This window comes from Myxocyprinus asiaticus, chromosome 28 (assembly GCF_019703515.2).
Source record: "Myxocyprinus asiaticus isolate MX2 ecotype Aquarium Trade chromosome 28, UBuf_Myxa_2, whole genome shotgun sequence".
In the NCBI taxonomy this organism is placed as follows: domain Eukaryota; kingdom Metazoa; phylum Chordata; class Actinopteri; order Cypriniformes; family Catostomidae; genus Myxocyprinus; species Myxocyprinus asiaticus.
The window spans coordinates 41,811,938-41,833,825 of record NC_059371.1 but is presented as its reverse complement, the minus strand read 5'-3'; the positions used below and the strand labels follow the sequence as shown (position 1 = coordinate 41,833,825).

At 43.1% G+C, this 21,888-nt stretch overlaps 1 protein-coding gene and 1 long non-coding RNA gene across 6 annotated transcripts in view; one reads left to right on the top strand and one right to left on the bottom strand.

Annotated features, from left to right (window-relative positions):
• LOC127418650 (uncharacterized) overlaps window positions 1-6,144 on the top strand; it is a 48,751-nt gene extending 42,607 nt beyond the window's left edge. Inside the window, exons 2-3 of the long non-coding RNA XR_007893515.1 lie at window positions 5,071-5,873; window positions 6,042-6,144. This is a non-coding gene — a long non-coding RNA (uncharacterized LOC127418650). The remainder of the gene's footprint in view (window positions 1-5,070; window positions 5,874-6,041) is intronic.
• LOC127418573 (zinc finger protein 501-like) overlaps window positions 5,756-21,888 on the bottom strand; it is a 116,765-nt gene continuing 100,632 nt past the window's right edge. Inside the window, exons 1-4 of one of the 5 annotated variants that reach the window (XM_051659189.1) lie at window positions 17,570-17,638; window positions 16,917-17,153; window positions 16,277-16,838; window positions 5,756-7,005 (exon numbers count right to left, since the gene is read on the bottom strand). In XM_051659189.1, the coding sequence (XP_051515149.1) occupies window positions 5,756-7,005; window positions 16,277-16,838; window positions 16,917-17,153; window positions 17,570-17,581 (2,061 nt within the window). In that variant the 5' untranslated portion in view covers window positions 17,582-17,638. The other 4 variants (XM_051659188.1, XM_051659190.1, XM_051659192.1 and 1 more) reach the window with 4 other exon arrangements.

Here is a 21,888-nt window from a genome sequence, read left to right as displayed (position 1 = left end):
ACAATTATTCAATTTAACGCTTGTTATGCAAACAGTTTTGTCTGCAGACTGCCCCGATTGACCAATCACAAAGTATTCCAGAGTGCCGAGTAATTATTTCTTAATTGCTCACTGACTAAATTAACTGCAATGAAAGCGAGTCAGTCTCAATCTGGTCTTCCATACATCTCCTCCAGAGCATTGAGAATCCGTAAGAGTCTGGGGATTTGGCCTCATGCTGCTATAGGGAATCTCACACCTTCAATAGAAGCTTCTGGATGAGAGCAAAGACAGGCAGATGGCTTTTAATCTGTCACTCATTCAAGAAAATCTCTTTCACAATGATCACAGGTCTGATAAATCTGTTAAAGTGGGCTCAGAACGCTCTCACAGGGCACTGTGGGTGAGACAGCGATATCTGGAGTAAACGAAGACTAACAACATGAAGACACAAAACCTTAAACACAAAACCTTAATTGACAGGAACAGTGAGGTCCAAATCAGCCCCAGTCTTGTGTAACCAGACCTGTGACTATTAGCAGAAAGTCCGGTTCACGTTGTTCAAGAAAAAACAACTTAAGGGTCATTCACATCTTAATGACTCCACAAGCAAGTCCTTAATGTGCATCAGAGTCTTGAAAGGGATTGTTTATCCAAAAGTGAAAAGTTCTAACAGAACAACGAACTCAAGAAAACACGAGTTGTGAAAATTAGATGTGATCTCGGAACTTTATACAGTGCAGGCCATTGAGAACACTTCAAGCTCATGCAAAAAATAACTTCAACACATGGCCTCTGAAATGTTCACATTTAGTAAGGTTCTGATCGTCTGAAACACAAGAACAACAATACAGTACAACATTACATGTTCTCAAGATACAAGTTGTACAACATCTTACCAACAATAAGTGCATCTAATCTAATGTTTGAAGATGCTGCCATCTTGTGGTGGTGAAGAGTCATCACAATAGCTGGCAAGTTGCATAAGACCGCACCTTTGACTGCTGGTTTACAGAGTGTGGGTATAACCACTTCCGGTTTCGCCTGGCGCCGTACGGAGACCGCTAAAAATGGGATTCTACATGGTGTTTACAGAAAAGAGATTTAAAATGTATTGAAGCTTCGCAATGACGACACGAGGTTGATCTCACAAACAGTGTGTTTAAGGCTGTTGTCGGCCACAGCCACGCCGTACACTCTGTAATTGTTTAGAGAAGCACACTTAAACACAGTGGTGAACCCCTTCTGCACAGTCTCCCCTTGCACACATACATACACTAAACATTCAGGAACAGCTATCAATGCAAGACATTACAACTCAGTAAAACGCATAACACAAATTTCTCTTATCAGTTAGAATAAGACCATAAACAACATGTCAACACGTTACGGTATGTATGCAGTTACATCGATAACTATGAAGGTAAGAACGATAATAAACTTCAGTAGCTCATCTAAGTTTCTGTGAACATGAATAAATAATGCTAGACTTGGATACAGATTCAGTAAGATATACAATTTGAAGATGAATATACAACCCTAATTTCAAAAAAGTTGGGACAGTATGAAAAATGTGAATAAAAACAAAAAGGAGTGATTTGTCAATTATATTCAGCCTTTGCTACAGTTGTGCTCAGAAGTTTGCATACCCTTGGAGAATTGGTCATATACAGGTGCATCTCAATAAATTAGAATGTCGTGGAAAAGTTCATTTATTTCAGTAATTCAACTCAAATTGTGAAACTCGTGTATTAAATAAATTCAATGCACACAGACTGAAGTAGTTTAAGTCTTTGGTTCTTTTAATTGTGATGATTTTGGCTCACATTTAACAAAAACCCACCAATTCACTATCTCAAAAAATTAGAATATGGTGACATGCCCATCAGCTAATCAACTCAAAACACCTGCAAAAGTTTCCTGAGCCTTCAAAATGGTCTCTCAGTTTGGTTCACTAGGCTACACAATCATGGGGAAGACTGCTGATCTGACAGTTGTCCAGAAGACAATCATTGACACCCTTCACAAGGAGGGTAAGCCACAAACATTCATTGCCAAAGAAGCTGGCTGTTCACAGAGTGCTGTATCCAAGCATGTTAACAGAAAGTTGAGTGGAAGGAAAAAGTGTGGAAGAAAAAGATGCACAACCAACCGAGAGAACTGCAGCCTTATGAGGATTGTCAAGCAAAATCGATTCAAGAATTTGGGTGAACTTCACAAGGACTGAGGCTGGGGTCAAGGCATCAAGAGCCACCACACACAGACGTGTCAAGGAATTTGGCTACAGTTGTTGTATTCCTCTTGTTAAGCCACTCCTGAACCACAGACAACGTCAGAGGCATCTTACCTGGGCTAAGGAGAAGAAGAACTGGACTGTTGCCCAGTGTTCCAAAGTCCTCTTTTCAGATGAGAGCAAGTTTTGTATTTCATTTGGAAACCAAGGTCCTAGAGTCTGGAGGAAGGGTGGAGAAGCTCATAGCCCAAGTTGCTTGAAGTCCAGTGTTAAGTTTCCACAGTCTGTGATGATTTGGGGTGCAATGTCATCTGCTGGTGTTGGTCCATTGTGTTTTTTGAAAACCAAAGTCACTGCACCCGTTTACCAAGAAATTTTGGAGCACTTCATGCTTCCTTCTGCTGACCAGCTTTTTAAAGATGCTGATTTCATTTTCCAGCAGGATTTGGCACCTACCCACACTGCCAAAAGCACCAAAAGTTGGTTAAATGACCATGGTATTGGTGTGCTTGACTGGCCAGCAAACTCACCAGACCTGAACCCCATAGAGAATCTATGGGGTATTGTCAAGAGGAAAATGAGAAACAAGAGACCAAAAAATGCAGATGAGCTGAAGGCCACTGTCAAAGAAACCTGGGCTTCCATACCACCTCAGCAGTGCCACAAACTGATCACCTCCATGCCACGCCGAATTGAGGCAGTAATTAAAACAAAAGCCCCTACCAAGTATTGAGTACATATACAGTAAATGAACATACTTTCCAGAAGGCCAACAATTCACTAAAAATGTTTTTTTTTTTATTGGTCTTATGATGTATTCTAATTTTTTGAGATAGTGAATTGGTGGGTTTTTGTTAAATGTGAGCCAAAATCATCACAATTAAAAGAACAAAAGACTTAAACTACTTCAGTCTGTGTGCACTGAATTTATTTAATACACGAGTTTCACAATCTGAGTTGAATTACTGAAATAAATGAACTTTTCCACGACATTCTAATTTATTGAGATGCACCTGTATGTACCATTTTTAAAGAAAACATGAGTGAGCAGGCAAAACACATTTCTTTTATTTCTTATGGGATTCATATTCAACTGTAGGTTATAACAGAATGGCACAACCATAAAACAAAACATGGCAACAAAGAAAAAAATGAAATGACCCCTGTTCAAAAGTCTGCATACCCTTAGTTCTTAATACTGTGTATTGCCCCCTTTAGCATCAATGACAGTGTGCAGTCTTTTGTAATAGTTGTCTATGAGGCCCCAAATTCTTGCAGGTGGAATAGCTGCCCATTCGTCTTGGCAAAATGCCTCCAGGTCATGCAAAGTCTTTGGTCGTCTTGCATGAACCGCACATTTGAGATCTCCCCAGAGTGGCTCGATGATATTAAGGTCAGGAGACTGTGATGGCCACTCCAGAACCTTCACCTTTCTCTGCTGTAACCACTGGAGGGTCAACTTGGCCTTGTGCTTAGGGTCATTGTCATGCTGGAAATTCCAAGAGCGTCCCTTGCACAGCTTTCGTGCAGAAGAATGCAAATTGTCTGCCAGTATTTTCTGATAACATGCTGCATTCATCTTGCCATCAATTTTCACAAGATTCCCCGTGCCTTTAGAGCTCACACACCCCCAAAACATCAGTGAGCCAATTTGCCAAGAGATGCTTCAGCAAATAATCCAGCACTTTGAGAACAATGTTCCCCAAAGACAAATTGGAAGGATTTTGGGCATTTCACCCTCTACAGTGCACAATATAGTTAAGATTCAAGGAATCTGTTCAAAAAAAACACTTCTGAATGCACGTGATCTCCGATCCCTCAGACGTCACTGTCTTGAGGGATCAGAGATCACGCATGGGCTGGGATAAATTTAGTAAACCTTTGTTAGTCAACACCACTCGCCACTGAATCCATAGATGCAAGTTAAGACTTTACTATGCAAAGCAGAAGCCCTACATCAACACTGCCCAGAAGCGCTGCCGACTTCTCTAGACTCATTCTTATCTTAGATGGAAAGTAGAACCGTTGAACTGTGTTTTTTGGTCAGAAGAGTCCACATTACAAAAAGTTTTTGAAAAACACAGTTGTCGTGTTATCCAGGCCAAAGAGGAAAAGGACCATCCAAGCTGTTATTAGCAGCCAGTGCCTGTATGGGCCAGGGCTGTGTCAGTGTTCATGGCATGGCAGTGTTCATAGATTCACACATCTATGAAAACACCATGAATGCAGACAGATATGTAAAAATTTTGGAGCAACATATACTGCAATCCAGCACCGTCTTTCCCAGGGATGTCCCTGCATTTTCATCAGTATGTGGTTTGAAGCATGACAATATCAAACCACATATTGCCCGGATTACAAGTGCATGACTGTGTAAGCAGAGAATGTAGGTGCTAGATTGGCCTATCTGAGTCCTGACCATCTCCAGTTGAGAATGTGTGGCGCATTATGAAGCGCACAATACGGCAACGAAGACCCCATACATTTGTGCAGCTAAACACCTACATAATGGATGACTGGGGGAAAATTCCACTTTCTAAACTTAAACTTGTGTCTTCAGTGCCTAAATACTTAAGTGTTATTAGAAGAAATGGTGATGTTTCACAATGGTAAACACTTGATTGTCCCAACTTTTTTTGGAGTGTGTTGCAATCATCTGATTTAAAATTACTGTACATAAAAAAAAAAACACAATGAAATTCACAGGTTAAAACATCATATAATGTGTAGTTGTAGTGCTTTCATTATAGCAAAGGGTGAATATAATTTACAAATCACTCATTTTTGTTTTTATTAGCATTTTCCAAACTGTCCCAACTTTTTTGAATTTGGGGTTGTACAACTGCAAGTTAAATAAGGTCATATTAATCCTCTGTTGGACAACAACCAACACATTTATAAAGTTACAATTTCTGTTTGTGTCTTACATCTGATTACAGATGCAACTTTTTGGTAACACTTTACAATAAGGTTCAATTCGTAAACATTGGTTAATGCATTTGGAATAATAAACGTACAATTGTAACTATTAGAGCATTAATCTAGGTTGATGTTTTATTTAAATATATTATTGTTCATTGTTAAAAACCATTTGTTCATGTGTCCCATGTAAATGTATAGATAGAAATGAACATGAATCAAGGTTAATAAATGCTGTAAAAGTATTGACAGTTGTTATTTCATGTTAGCTATTGCATGTTGATGTACAGAACCTTATTGTAAAGTCTTACCTACAATTTTAACACTATTTACTTCATACCGCTGGTCAGCTCGTCGCTGCTGGTTGAGGCACACAACAATGTAAAGTGAATGTTATCTACCGTCACTGATAAACTACTCTCATTTCTTTCTTTACTTGTAAACATGCTCATGCTGGTCTCAACCAAGTCTCCTTTGGAAGTTTATTCTCAAAGCAACACCGCGATCACACCGTGTTCTCACTCAGTTTCAGTGAGCACTCATACAACCAGATGTAATCATGCACACAGTCATGTGGTGAAAGCTCACAGGCGTCATCTTGTGCACCTAGCCCATTAGACAAGACTATCCAGTATGAATTCTTTCGTGTAATCTCAAGCTGTTTGACTGAGTGAAACTCTTTTCACAGTGTGAGCACTTGTAAGGTTTCTCTCCAGTATGAATTCTCTCATGTGATCTCAAGGTGTTTGACAGAGTGAAACTCTTTCCACAGTGTGAGCACTTGTAAGGTTTCTCTCCAGTATGAATTCTCTCGTGTGATCTCAAGCTGATTGATTGAGTGAAACTCTTTCCACAGTGTGAGCACTTGTAAGGTTTCTCTCCAGTATGAATTCTCTCATGTGATCTCAAGGTGTTTGACAGACTGAAACTCTTTCCACAGTGTGAGCACTTGTAAGGTTTCTCTCCAGTATGAATTCTCTCATGTGATCTCAAGCTGTTTGACAGAGAGAAACTCTTTTCACAGTGTGAGCACTTGTAAGGTTTCTCTCCAGTATGAATTCTCTCATGTGTTTTCAGGTTTTGTGACTGAATGAAACTCTTTCCACAGTGTGAGCACTTGTATGGTTTCTCTCCAGTATGAGTTCTCTCATGTGTTTTCAGGCTTTCTGACCGAGTGAAACTCTTTTCACAGTGTGAGCACTTGTAAGGTTTCTCTCCAGTATGAATTCTCTCATGTGTTTTTAGGTGGTCTGACTGAATGAAACTCTTTCCACAGTGTGAGCACTTGTAAGGTTTCTCTCCAGTATGAATTCTCTCATGTGATCTCAAGCTGTTTGACAGAGTGAAACTCTTTTCACATTGTGAGCACTTGTAAGGTTTCTCTCCAGTATGAATTCTCTCGTGTGTTTTCAGGTTTTGTGACTGAATGAAACTCTTTCCACAGTGTGAGCACTTGTATGGTTTCTCTCCAGTATGAATTCTCTCGTGTGATTTCAAGCTTTCTGACTGAATGAAACTCTTTCCACAGTGTGAGCACTTGTAAGGTTTCTCTCCAGTATGAATTCTCTCGTGTGATCTCAAGCTGTTTGACAGAGTGAAACTCTTTCCACAGTGTGAGCACTTGTAAGGTTTTTCTCCAGTATGAACTCTCATGTGTTTATTAAGACTGCTTTTACATTTGAAATTCTTTCCACACTGGGAGCAGGTGAAGGTATTTTTGGCTGCTCTTCTTTGAGGCTTTTTTGGTGAGAAATTATTTTCTGTCTTTGAGCAACTCAACTTTTCTCCAGTTATAAAATCATTATATTTCTGATACTGATGTTTCACCTCCATTTCATTCAGTTCTTGATGTTCCTCTTGCTCTTCCATCAGCTCTACACAATGAATAAATTAACAGAAATTATTTCAAAAGGGACAAACATAAAATAAATCTAACTGAATGCTAATTTAATGGCAAAACACAAGCGTCCATTATATATTTGTGATTTTTGCTGTGCATCAATTCTGTCTGATAACTGCATTTCATGATTATAGTCATTTAGATTAAATGTGAGCCACAGTCACAGAAAGAAAGTCATACATGTTAGAAATAACATGAGGGTGAGAACATAATGACAATTTTCATATTTGGGTGAACTATTCCTATAATGTCATAATTATAAACGAACAAATTAAGGCTTTAAGCAGAAATCCTAATCCAGAGTCATTGTCCCTGAAGATTTTTTTATGATTTTGGAAACATTAAAAGGTTAATTCGAGCGTTACAGACTTGACATTTACAGTGAAAATATGAAGTTTAACTTCACTTTTATGTACTTTGCATGTATAATCCCAAATCCCTGCACATACAGTCCAGACATCAGAAAACATTTAGTCTAGACAATTGTTTTTGCCCCCAGTTTAGATCATGAAATGAACTTGCGTTACAGATGTGACAAAAATGGATGAAAGTTTTTGGGAGAACACATACTTAAAAACTGTGAATTAAAATGCACAATCCAGAAATAATACTAGCCACAGAATGTATAAGAGTTGACACTCCTAGGAACACGTATGTAGGGCTGGGTGATTTTTTTTAGATTTTATCTATTAATTCGAATTTGTTTTGACACCATTTTTAAAATAAATTTGAAGAATGAAGTTTTTGTATAAAAATATTAGTAAATGCTATAAATAGGTACATTTTCAATCCACCAAAGGCTGAATAAGGAAAAGTATGTTCACATTGCTTGGATTGATGTCACCCACGATCTGATCAGCTGCAAGTGTGTGCGTGCTCCAAATGAAGACTGATATAAAAGCTGGTGTTGACGAATGCTATTGTACAGTGTGATTTTAGCTCGACCTCATCCATCATGTATAAATATGCCGGCGTTATGCTCATGTTGATGAACAAAATGGGCCTCCTTTCTTGTCTTTAAATACCCATAATAAAACGTTACGGACGTGACAGTTACAGATTGCTTTATATCAGATCATTTGGATAGGCTATAATGAGAGAATCAAACATCCACCGCTTCTTCTATTACCATGATGATTCCGATAGATTGCTAATAACTGCTTTGATCTGTGACGTGTTTCAAGCGTGCTGGATCTACAGCCAACATTTGAGGAGGGATGACAAATTTTGTGATTTGGATTGTAATGTTAATCATTTATCATTTCATAGTAATGCTCAGTGTGGACCCCAAACACATGCTAGAGGGCGCTGTGAAGGGTTTATGATTATACATACAGTGCATTCATAAAGTATTATGATCCCTTAATTTTTTTTCACATTTTTTGTAACTTTATGCTAAAATGCTTTAAATTATTTTTTTCACATCAATCTACACTCCATACCCCATAATGACAAAGCAAAACCCAGATTTTTAATAACTTTGCAAATGTATTTAAAAGAAAATATGTCTATGTCCCTACCCTGATGGAGGGAACGAGACGTTGTGTGGATGTAGTGACACTAGGGGGTCACTCTTGGGAGCCCCAAACACCTCTGATCTTTGACAAAAAGGAGGTTTTATCGGGTATAAAAGGAGCTAGCATGAAACCACTCATTCAGGTTTTGTTCTGAGAAACCGAGACAGAGTCCCGGCAATCACAGCGGATAGTTCAGTGTTGTGGCAGGAGGGACACAACGTCTCGTTCTCTCCATCAGGGAATGGGGGTTACAACAGTAACCTAGATGTTCCCTATCTGTCACTCACTTGACATTGCGTCGATGTAGTGACACTAGGGCTCCCTATATGAAATGCTACAAACAGCTGAACTGTGTTACGTGGATCGGTGGTGCAGGCAGGCAGGCCACTGCGTGCCAAGTGACAAGTGCACCGGCCCCATCGTAACCTTCCCAATGCCCCGTGTACGTTGTAAGGACCCTCACCCCCCCGAAAGCATAAAGGGGGGGGTCAGACGTGCCCACAATGGGAACAGGCCGCGCCAGCTGGGTCGGCCTTTTCTCTTCTTTCTGCTCCCGGAGAAAGAACTCGCTTGATTCCAGCTGGGGCCAAACTTATTCACGTCGGGGTAGGTGTCCTTGGAAAAAGACACTGCGGAGACCACACCCTGCCCGAAGGGGAGGTAATTGTGTGGAAATACGTCACATGGTCTTACCAAGTCTTGTTGGCAGTGTCGCATGTGGAGAAGTCCCCGTGGTAGGTCCTACCCAGAGGGGATGGAGCTCTACAAACACGGCGACCGGTGGCAGAGGGGAATCTGCCCAAGGGGAGACACAGGTCTACCGTCAAGGAGACTGTACTGTGGAAGATTACGTCATATGGGGTTACCAACAGGGAACCAATGCATATGGGGCACCTATCCCAGTACAGGGGCTGACCTGAACAGGGTATACTGGCACAAGTACTGAGCCTGGTGTCGAATTCCTCCACCGAATTTGCTTGCTGCAGGTGCTGAGGGATGAATCCAGGGTTCACCGATCCTGGGAACTCACGTGGATGAAAGAGCGCATGTCTTCCCCTGGGGAAGGGGAAAGGTGCTTGTGTGTCAGCGGTACACCTGGCCAGTTGTCCCGCGACTTACCTGTTCATATCTGACAACACACGGGACAAAACTGGCTCAACCCGGAGATTGTATAACCTCACGAAGGTATTGGGTTTTGCCCAGCCCGCTGCTCTACAGATGTCTGTTAGAGAGGCGCCGTTGGCCAAGGCCCAGGAGAAGGCTATGCTCCCAGTAGAGTGCGCTTGTAGTCCCAGAGGGGACGGTGCACCCTGGGCCTGGTATGCCAACGCGATGGCGTCCACAATCCAGTGGGCAATCCTCTATTTGGAGACAGCGTTCCCCTTCTGCTTCCCCCGAAACAGACAAAGTGTTGCTCGGAGCATCTAAAGCTCTCCGTGCGGTCCAAATAGATACGCAAAGCGTGTACCAGACACAGCAACGACAAGGCTGGTTCTACCTCCTCCCGGGGCAGTGCTTGTAAATTCACCACCTGATCTTTAAAGGGGGTAGTGGGAACCTTGGGCACATAGCCCAAACCCTCTTGATGGAGGTGAGCGCAGTCAGGAGGACCATCTTCAAGGAGAGGGCTTTCAGCTCAACTGACTCTAAGGGTGCGAAAGGGGCTCCCTGTAGGCCCAGCAGGACCACAGAGAGATCCCATGAGGGAATGAGATGCGGCCTAGGAGAATTCAACCTCCTAATTCAGGAACCTGATGATCAGGTCGTGCTTCCCTAAATACTTACCGTTCACTGCATCATGGTGTGCTGCTATAGCAGCTACATACACCTTCAAGGTGGAGGGGGACAGCCGCCCCTCCAACCTCTCCTGCAGGAAGGAAAGCACCGACCCGACTGCACAACTTTGTGGGTCTTCGCCTTGGGAAGAACACCAATTTGCAAATAGGTGCCACTTCAAGACGTACAGTCGCCTGGTAGAAGGGGCTCTGGCCTGAGTGAGTGTCTACCACCGCGGGTGGTAGGCCGCTTAGTTCTTCTGCATCCCGTCTAGGGGCCAGAACTTGAGCCGCTGCTGGCTCCAGAGGAGGAGACAGCGGGCAAGTTGCAACATGCAGGGTGAGCGCAAACCGCCTTTGTGTTTTATGTATGCTACCGTTGCCATGTTGTCCATCCGGACCAACACGTGCTTGCCCTGAAACAACGGCCGAAGCCTCTGCAGGGCTAGCAGTACTGCGAGCAACTCGAGGTAGTTGATGTGCCAATGCAGACGAGGGCCTGTCCAGGAACCTGCGGCTGCGTGCCTATTGCAAATGGCGCCCCAGTCCGACTTGGAGGCATCTGTTTTGATGACAACACACCTGGAGACCTGCTCTAGGGGGAACCCCTGCCTGTAGAAATGCCAGGTCCATCCAAGGGCTTAACAAGTGGCGGCAGATCGGCGTGATAGCCATGCGATGCATGCTGCGGCGCCATGTCCATCTCAGGACTAGAGTCTGTAGCCAGTGCTGAAGCGGTCTCATATGCATCAACCTGAGAGGCGTGACCACCGCCAAGGATGCCATATGCCCCAGAAGCCTCTGAAATTGTTTCAGTGGGACCGCTGTTCTCCCCCTGAATGCCATCAGGCAATTCAGCACCGACTGAGCAAAGAGATGCTCTGCACCGGGGCGAGCTTGCTCTTTTCCGTTTACCTGAAGCCACAATCATCTGATGTGTCTGAGCACCAGGTCCCTGTGTGCACACAACAGATCTCGAGAGTGAGCTAGGATCAGCCAGTCGAGGTAGTTGAGAATGCGGACGCCCACTTCCCTTAGCGGGGCAAGAGGTGCCTCTGAAACCTTCGTGAAGATGTGAGGCGACAGGGACAGACCGAAGGGAAGGACCTTGTACTGGTATGCCTGACCCTTGAAGGCAAACCAAAGGAACGGTCTGTGATGAGGCAGAATTGAGACATGAAAGTACACGTCTTTCAGGTCTACCGCCACGAACCAATCTCGGTGACGTATGCACGATAGAATGTGCTTCTGCGTGAGCATCCTGAACAGAAGCCTGTACAGGCCCTGATTCAGTGCCCACAGGTCCAAGATCGGTCGCAACCTGCTGCCTTCCTTGGGCACGATAAAGTAGGGGCTGTAGAAGCCGCTCTTCATCTCGGCAGGAGGCTGGAGGCGCCCTCGCCACCTACCGAGGTGAAATGGATGTCGCTGAACCTGGGCGGGCACCTGGCGAACTGAATCACGTAGCCGAGTCAGATCATCCTGGCCAGCCATAGCAACGGGTTGAAGAGCGTTAACCACGCCTCCAAACTCCAGGCAAGGGGCACCAAGGGGATGACCGCTGCTGACGTACCCATAGAACGGGCACGGCGGGGCGGAGCGGGAAGTGCTACGTTGGGGGGCCTCGTGTCCCGATCTCGCTGTACAGGGAGAGATGTTAAAGCACTTATCTTGCTCCGCGTACCCAACGTAGGACTGGTCAGCGATGGGGGAGGAGGCTGAGCATCCTCGTAGCCTGCCACAAACGCCTGTGCGTGGGTGTGTCATGGCCGGGTGTCCCTTTGGGCGTGCGGCGAACTCAACAAAAAAGGGAACCAAGGATTCTCCCTCCGGCCCTCCACCGGGGGATGGAGTGGCTGAGTGTCGGTCGCAGGATGTCGAGCGCAGCTCCTGCATTACTCCCGGGTCAGGACCACCCTCGTGCAGCTCTTTCAATGCCTCGACCTGGTGGACCTGCAGGAGGGCCATGGCATGTAGAGTGGAGGCAGCCTGCCCCGTGGTGCTGTAAGCCTTCACCATCAGAAACGACGTAGTCTTACAGGCCTTGGATGGGAGCCTAGGATGGTTCCGCCAGGTGGCGGCACTCTGCAGGCACAAGTGCACCGCAATCGCCTGCTCTACCTGGGGAATATCTGTGTAGCCCTGCCGTCGAGGGTGGGGAGAGCAGCAGATCTCGAAAGCCCGGTCCAGGCAGTGAAAGGTGCATGCCACGACTTTGCGAGTTCTTCATGCACTTCCGGGAAGAAAGGCACTGGGGCAGAGCGTGGCCATGAGTGGCGCTCCAATCCCAGGAACCAATAATCAAGCCGTGAGGGTTCAGGGCAGGGTGAGGGTTCCACTCTAGCCCGACGCACGCAGCAGCCCGGGCAAGCATGGCCGTCAGCCTAAGACTGGGTGACCACACCCGAAGGCGGAAGCCCAGCAGAGTCCTCCGCATCGGACTGAAGCAGCCTGCTCTCCAATGCTGCTATCGAGATCTCATCCTCTTCCTAAGCACCGAATGAGAGATCAAACCTGCTCTGAAGCAGGCTGCCTGACTCATCCCGGAACTCAACCGGGGCGCATGAGCGTACTGGGGAATGGGAGGTCCGTGGGGATTCACCTGGCGGAGTTACTTCCATTATGGTCCCCAAATCGCCCCCAGCGCTAACCGTCACGGTCTTGTGCCCACTGGCAGAACCGCAGCGGGGAGTGGCTGTAGTAGCTTTCCCTCTGAGGAAGGAAAGCCGCGATCGCAACGTGGCCATGGTCATGCTCTCGCAGTGCGGGCATGAACCATCCACGAACGGTCTCAGCGTGTCTGGAGCCCAGACACGTAAGGCAGCGATCGTGACCGTCAGAAGCGGAGAGATAACAACTGCAACCAGGAACAGAACATAACCGAAAAGGCATCTTTAAAAAAGACACTTTCTGTCAGTGCCCACTCTTTTAGAGAATATATGCTCTTTTAGAGAAAATATATGCTCTTTTAACGCTCAACGAGCGCTGCCGAAGTGTCCAGGGGCGTTCTCCACACTAATCTGTGTGAGAGGGGAGAAACCGCTGTGATGCGCCACAGAATCCAACAGCCGCGTCTTACAGAGGCGAATGGATTGGCAGTGGAATACATAAACACCGCTCGGCTCCGAAGAGATAATCTGAATGAGTGGTTGCACGCCAACTCCTTTTATACCCGAATGTCCGGGGGAGTGGCATGCAAATTCCACTCGCCAATTTTCATTGGCCTTTTCTCAAAGATCAGAGGTGTTTGGGGCTCCCAATTGTGACCCCTACTGTCACTACATCGAAACAACGTCGAGTGAGTGACAGATAGGGAACTGAAATATCACACTGACATAGTAGTCACACCCTTTGCAATGACACTTGAAATTTAGCTCAGACACATCCCATTTCCCAGGATCATCTTTGAGATGTTTCTAAACTTTGATTGGAGTCAACCTTTGGCAAATTCAATTGAATGGACATGATTTGGAAAGGCACACACCTGTCCATATAAGGTCTCACAGCTGAAAATGCATATCAGAGCAAAAACCAAGCCATGAGGTCAAAGGAACTACCTGCAGAGCTCAGAGACAGAATTGTGTCAAAGCACAGATCTGGGGAAGGCTACAAAGCATTTTGGTTGCATTAAAGGTTCCCAAGAGCACAGTGGCCTCCATAATTCTTAAATGGAAGAAGTTTGGAACAACCAGGACTCTTCCTAGAGCTGGCTGCCCGGCCAAACTGAGCAATCAGGGGAGAAGGGCCTTGGTAAGAGAGCTGACCAAGAACCCAATTGTCACTCTGGTTGAGCTCCTGACATCGAGTGTGGAGATGGGAGAAACTTGCAGAAGGACAACCATCACTGCAACACTCCACCAATCTGGGCTTTATGGCAGAGTGGCCAGACGGAAGCCTCTCCTCAGTGCAAGACACACGAAAGCCTGTTTGGAATTTGCAAAAAAAAGCACCTAAAGTCCTCTCAGGCTGTGAGAAAGAAGATTCTCTGGTCTGATGAAATGAAGATTGAACTGTTTGGCCTCAATTCCAAGCATCATGTCTTGAGGAAACCAGGCACCGCTCATCACCTGTGCAATACCATCCCAACAGAGAAGCAAGCTGGTGGTAGCATCATGCTGTGGGGGTGTTTTTCAGCGGCAGGGACAGGGGGACTGGTAAGGGTTGAAGGAAAGCTGAATACAGCAAAATACAGAGATATCCTTAAAGAAAACCTGGTCCAGAGCGCTCAGGACCTCAGACTGGGCCGGAGGTTCACCTTCCAACAGGACAATGACCCTAAGCACACAGCCAAGACAACGCAAGAGTGGCTTAGAGACAACTCTGTGAATGTCCTTGAGTGGCCCAGCCAGAGCCCGGACTTGAGCCCAATCGAACATCTCTGGAGAGAACTGAAAATGGCTGTCCGCCGACAGTCCCCATTCAACCTGACAGAGCTTGAGAGGATCTGCAGAGAAGAATGGCAGAAAATCCCTAAATCCAGGGGTGCAAAGCTTGTTGCATCATACCCAAACAGACTTGAGGCTGTAATCGCTGCCAAAGGTGCTTCAACTTAGTAATGAGTAAGGGTCAATGTGATATTTCAGTTTCAATTTATCAAAAATCAGTTTTTTGTTTTGTCATTATGAGGTATGTATTGTAAATTAGGATCTGAATACTTTCTGAATACACTGTAAAAATGGTTTGATATACTTGTGATGACTACTTTTTAGATAAACTTCATAATTTCTAGACATTCATTTAAAGAGAAGAAGTATTTACTGGGCAATCCAGACCGCCGGAGGGGGAGAGAGAGCCGAGCCTGAACTTGTGTGTGCGCATTTTGGTGTGCTGAAAAGCATTGTAAAAATAAAGAGTTACGAGAACTGTTCACCTGGCCCCAGCTTCCTCCTTGAGAGAGTACTTGAAGCTTGTCACACCGACGTTACAGACATGACATTTGTGAGGCTGCACTTACATGATGAGGGAAAAGCCTTCCAGAACGGTTTAAAAACCCTTAAACTTTGACCTCTTTAACATAAGTATGGTATCCATCAAGGCTGCATGATGGATTGAAATAAGATTGAAATCACATTTGTCCTTGCACGATTGCTACACTTAAAAAGGCAGTGTTTTACAATATAGTCTGCATTGAGTGCTTCAGTCAGTTCTGCGTGAGTGAGCGGCGCCCTCTTGTGGTGTGTACGGCACATGCTGAATAGCACAATAATATAAGATGATGCTTATTAAATAACGATTCAGATTGCTAGGTTTGTCAAAACAATCCCTTCCCAAATGTTGGCTATTACTGCAATAAGACTGAAACATCACAGATCAAAGCAATAAAAAAATGATTTATCTTAACTGTCATGGGGGAACAAAAACATCATCTGTAATCAGCATTCCAAATGCTATTATGCCAAGTCCACCAATAATGTTAGAGCGGCAGCCGCAGTAGGAATGCCCACCAGCAACACAGATCGCAAAGTCGTGCGACACCAAGAGACAATGCCGACTCCAGTATGAATGGGGCATGGGGCTCTCATAGTTTAAAGAGAGACCATTTGTTCATTCAAATATTGTCTTGGACAGTGGGGGGCCTTGGAGTCAAAAAGGTTGAGAGCCACTGGTTTTAAGGATATAAAATTAAGCTCTAAAACATTACATATGTGACAAAGTACTGAAATGCAGCAAACCCCATTATTGTTGCTTCTTCCATTGCTGAAAACCACATATCTATATATTAGTTATATATATAAATCAGTGCTGAAAACATAATATTTCCATGGTATAGTTGACAAAAATGAAAGTATATACATTTTTAAAAGTTAAGGAAGCACTTCTAAAATGCCACTAAAAATAACAGGGACATTTTAATTGACTTTTGAGTTATTAAACCGCCTTTGTTGTAACAGATTCTGACATAACAGTCGATAGTCATAAAAAAAATATATAAAACAACATTAAAGAAAAATACCTAAAGGAGTGAAATCCTCATCATCTTCATCACTCTGTTCTTTCTCTGTCGATGTCTCATCGTCATCATCACTCTGTTGTTCCTCTGCTGTGTTTTCTTCTTTTATCTCCACCAGCTTCACTTCGATCTTCACTGGTGTCTGCAGCATCTGCTGTGCATCATCATCTTCATCACTCTGTTCTTTCTCTGTTGATGTCTCATCATCATCTTTATCACTCAGTTGTTCCTCTGCTGTGTTTTCTTCTTTTATGTCCTCCTCCTTCACTTCAATCTTCACTGGTGTCTGCAGCATCTGCTGTTCTCCAGCGTTACAGACAGAAGTCAGAGACTCTGTGGAGGTTTGATCACCCTGATTACTGTCACACACACTCTCCTGAGCATCAGTAGAACAGAGTAAAGTGAGCTGTGAGACCTGTGTGTCTCTGGATCTCTGTTCAGAGAGTTTGTCCAGCAGCTGCTGTGGTGTGGACTGATCTCTGCCGCTCCACACTGAATCCTGACATTCTGTGGAGGTCCCATCAGTCACACACACTGAAGATTGACAGGAAACCTTTTCCAGCTCCTGACAAACACAACACAATCACATCTGTACCGTTCATCATCACAGAGTCACAGTCATATCACATCATTTGAAACTTACAATCTCAACTTTAACTCGCTCAAAACAGATACAGCGTGAAACAAGTTCTGTCTCCTTCAGCTTTGTCTTCAGTGATGTCACCACTATCTTCAGTGACGTCACCTCTTTCTTCAGTGACGTCACCTCTTTCTTCAGCTGAGAGATTTCTGTGATGAAATCATCAATATCCAGCATGGACAGATCAGTTCCTACTGATTTACAGCAGATCACATCCACCTGCTCTCTCATGATGAACATCTGAACACAAAAACATCATCATTATAATGGACTGACATTCATCAAACTCTAAAACATTATTATAATTACACACACAAGAACAGATCTGTTAAACAAAATAGCTTTGTGTCTTGGTATATATAATTGTGTTTTTTGTGTTTGGTTTCATTTTCCTGACAGAATATTCTCGGATATTAACCCATAACGAGCTTTATTCGACATATAATCACCTTCATTGAACTCATTTAAAATCTACATCTTGATTTAACGAGCTCAAATATTAGAAATTAATCATGATATTCAGATATTTCTGCTTATTTCTCCTGAAACTGAATATTTTAAAGCGTCCGTCACAAAACCGCCACATAAGACGATAATAAGATTCGTTTACGATCATTAAAACTCAACATGAACAGAAAAACAAATATAAATATTACCAAAAAACACATTAAACATGAATCGACTGATCGTTTAAACTGTGAGTTCCTCTTTCTTCTTCTCGTGTTTCATGGCGGTTTGCAAAACAGTTTATGATGCTTTCACGCCAACTAGTGGACTGGAGTGAGTGTGTGTGTGTGTGTGTGTATTATAAATGTGTCAATGACGTAATGCTCATTTTAAGTCCAGATGTATTAAATTATCCCAAAACACATAAAAAATAAAATAAAAAATAAAATGTAATTCACACAAAACATTTACTTGAATGCACCTCTGCTATGATGAGCATATTTTACATTTCTGAGTTCAAAGACATTTTGCTATTTTTTTCTGGGGCTGAAAGTAAAAATAATTCCAAGAGTCGATTCAAGACTAATTTTTTCGATTCTTTTTTGATTCCGAAAAACCGGGAGGTAAAAGTATATCTCATAATAAACAACTCACTACAAAGAGTTTGTGACTAGGAGGAGGGCGTGGCCGGGCCGTGAGGGTGCACACCTGGCGCTGAGTGGCTCAGTCAGCAGGAGAGAGAAAAGAGGAGGAGTCGGGGATGCAAGTGAGAGACAAACACACATGGAGCTGTGTGTGTGTGTGTTGTCGAAGTTTGTTATTATGTACCAGTTCAGTTTGATGTTAAGTTATAATTAAAGTCTTGTTGAATGTTGATCCGGTTCCCACCTTCTCCTTTCCCAAACCCCATTACAGCGTTCTTTGCACTGTTTATAATAGTATGAATGACATTTAGGCCTACTATTAATAGTTCCATTCTAAGATTAAATCAGGGCCCATATGCACATACCAAAGCACGATGCTTCAATCCCATGAGAAAATTTGAGGGAAGTTTGAGTAGATGAGATTGTATTTCGAAGAACTACCTCATATAATCTTAAAAGCGCCATTTAACCTACATTGAAATTGTCTGTTATCACTCATGAGTTCTTGTTTAGAAAGAGGTTTATATTATAATGTACAGTAATTGTCCACTACCTTTTGCACATTGAATAAAATGTCCAAACAATACACGCTTCAGTTTTATTTTAAATTCCAGGTTGTGGTACTGGTTTATTTCATACAATCTAAAAAATATGAATTTTATAACATGTATTTCATTTTTTATTTGAGTACATAAAATAATTTTTTTTGTAAAATTGAGTCAAATAGCTAACTAAAAAAAATTAAACATGCAAAAGGTTTTAAAACACTGTAACAATGTTGAGAATGAGTCGAGGAGTGTTGGATTCTCACTTTTATAAATGCAGCACATTGATCAATTAAACTTCAACATACCGATTTATTGATGTGAACTGGGAAGCTAACTCAAATCTGCCATCTCCTTGTTGCAGACTTGTGTTGTAACATCGGGGAAGTTGTTATTGTATGCCAATTTACTGTCACAAATTTGGGACATTGATTAAATGTTGAATCCCAAGTAAAACACTGGTAGACTGCACAGGTATGGAAAGCAGATGTTGAGCGATTGCTTCAAACAGATCAACAAATGGAGCGGATTTACAGATGCTGACGGACTACAAAAGACTCAGAGTCAGGTTGATGATCGTTGAGATGTAGTCATGTTATAATCTTTTTGTAAATTGTATTAGTGCTGTTAGGCTTCTGAAATGTGTAGTTCAGTGGTCGAGGAAATAAACACCGGTTTCTGGTTACCGGTTTCCATGAAAGGAATCGACTCCAGCTCTGGAGACGATTCCAATGTTTCGAGTCGATTCTCGATTCCCAATGCCTCAGAATCTATTTTTGTTTGGAATCGATTCACAGCCCTACTTTCTAGCAAGTCAGTCCACTGTCAGCCATCTTTGGAACACTCTCAGGAGGCTATTTCCAGTCATGCCAGTGCAGCTCCTATCTACTTGAACTGAGAAAGACCAAAATCTCCAAAACAGTTGGTCAAGATTACGATCAAAGAACATATTTCAAATAAGCAATAAAATTGGACAATACTGGTATCATATATATTGTTATTCTTAACCTCATTTCATGTTAAAAAAAAATGTTTTCCAGGCTTTTATAGCTAATGCGCATTCTTGGGTCGATTGACAGATGATGTCTGTATAAAAGGTGACTGGCTCTTTTACCTGTAAGGCGGGACTTCCTTTCTACATCTGTTGACCGTTGGGTGCTCGGAGCTCCTTGGTTGAGTGTTCCAATTTCTCCCATTCACTTTAATAGAAGTGGCCCATCTCTGCTAAATATTCTCCGGCAGGCAGGCATATATATATATATATATAGAGAGAGAGAGAGAGAGAGAGAGGGAGAGAGAGAGAGATTTGTATATATATATATATATATATATATATATATACAAATCTGTTGTAAGTGCCTTGATTTTTGCTTTCTTTAAAGAGAAGGAGGGATGAGTCAAAATAATTTTTTGTGGTAATCAACAACATTATGCCACAATTGAATGCTGTTGATTGAGCTTAACTTGTAGTGAACCTGGAACATCCCTTTAAGTTTTTTGTTTTTCTGTCTCTGGACGGTTCCATCACATTATTTTTACTTTCAGCCCCAGAAAAAAACAGAAAAATAGCCACACCAATTCCTTGACTTTGTTGTCCTTAAGCCATTTTGCCACAACTCTGGAGGTATGCTTGGGGTCATTGTCCATTTGGAAGACCCATTTGTGACCGAGCTTTAACTTCCTGGCTGATGTCTTGAGATGTTGCTTCAATATATATCCACATAATTTTCCTTCCTCATGATCCCATTATTTTGTGAAGTGCACCAGACCTCCTGCAGCAAAGCACCCCCTCAACATGATGCTGCCACCCCCATGCTTCACGGTTGGGATGGTGTTCTTCGGCTTGCAAGCCTCACCCTTTTTCCTCCAAACATAACAATGGTCATTATGGCCAAACAGTTCAAATTCTGATTCATTAGACCAGAGGACATTTCTCCAAAAAGTAAGAACTTTGTCCCCACGTGCCCTTGCAAATGGTAGTCTGGCTTTTTTATGGTGGTTTTGGAGTGTGGCTTCCTTGCTGAGCAGCCTTTCAGGTTATGTCGAGATAGGACTTGTTTTACTGTGGATATAGATATTGTCTACCTGTTTCCTCCAGCATCTTCACAAGGTCCTTTGCTGTTGTTCTGGGATTGATTTGCATTTTCGCACCAAACTACGTTCATCTTTAGGAGACAGAATGTGTGTCCTTCCTGAGCGGTATAATGGCTGTGTGGTCCCATGGTGTTTATACTTGCGTACTATTGTTTGAACAGATGAATGTGGTACCTTGAGGCATTTGGAAATTGCTCCCAAAGATGAACCAGAATTGTGGAGGTCCAGATTTTTTTTCTGAGGTCTTGGCTGCTTTCTTTTGATTTTCCCATGATGTCAAGCAAACTTCAACTGTGTGTATATATACAGTTGTGCTCAAAAGTTTGCATACCCTGGCAGAAATTGTGAAATTTTATTTAAGGATAGTGATCATATGAAGCCATTTATTATCACATAGCTGTTTGGCTCCTTTTTAAATCATAATGATAACAGAAATCACCCAAATGGCCCTGATCAAAAGTTTACATACCCTTGAATGTTTGGCCTTGTTACAGACACACAAGGTGACACACACAGGTTTAAATGGCAATTAAAGGTTCATTTCCCACACCTGTGGCTTTTTAAATTGCAATTAGTGTCTGTGTATAAATAGTCGATGAGTTTGTTAGCTCTCACGTGGATGCACTGAGCAGGCTAGATACTGAGCCATGGGGAACAGAAAAGAACTGTCAAAAGACCTGCGTAACAAGGTAATGGAACATTCTAAATATGGAAAGGATATAAAAAGATATCCAAAGCCTTGAAAATGCCAGTCAGTACTGTTCAATCACTTATTAAGAAGTGGAAAATTCGGGGATCTCTTGATACCAAGTCAAGGTCTGGTAGACCAAGAAAGATTTCAGCCACAGCTGCCAGAAGAATTGTTCGGGATACAAAGAAAAACCCACAGCTAACCTCAGGAGAAATACAGGCTGCTCTGGAAAAAGATGGTGTGGTTGTTTCAAGGGGCACAATACGACTATACTTGAACAAAAATGAGCTGCATGGTCGAGTTGCCAGAAAGAAGCCTTTACCTTGCCAATGCCACAAAAAAGCCAGGTTACAATATGCCCGACAACACCTTGACATGCCTCACAGCTTCTGGCACACTGTAATTTGGAGTGACGAGACCAAAATAGAGCTTTATGTTCACAACCATAAGCGCTATGTTTGGAGACGGGTCAACAAGGCCTATAGTGAAATTAATACCATCCCCACTGTGAAGCATGGTGGTGGCTCACTGATGTATTGGGGGTGTGTGAGCTC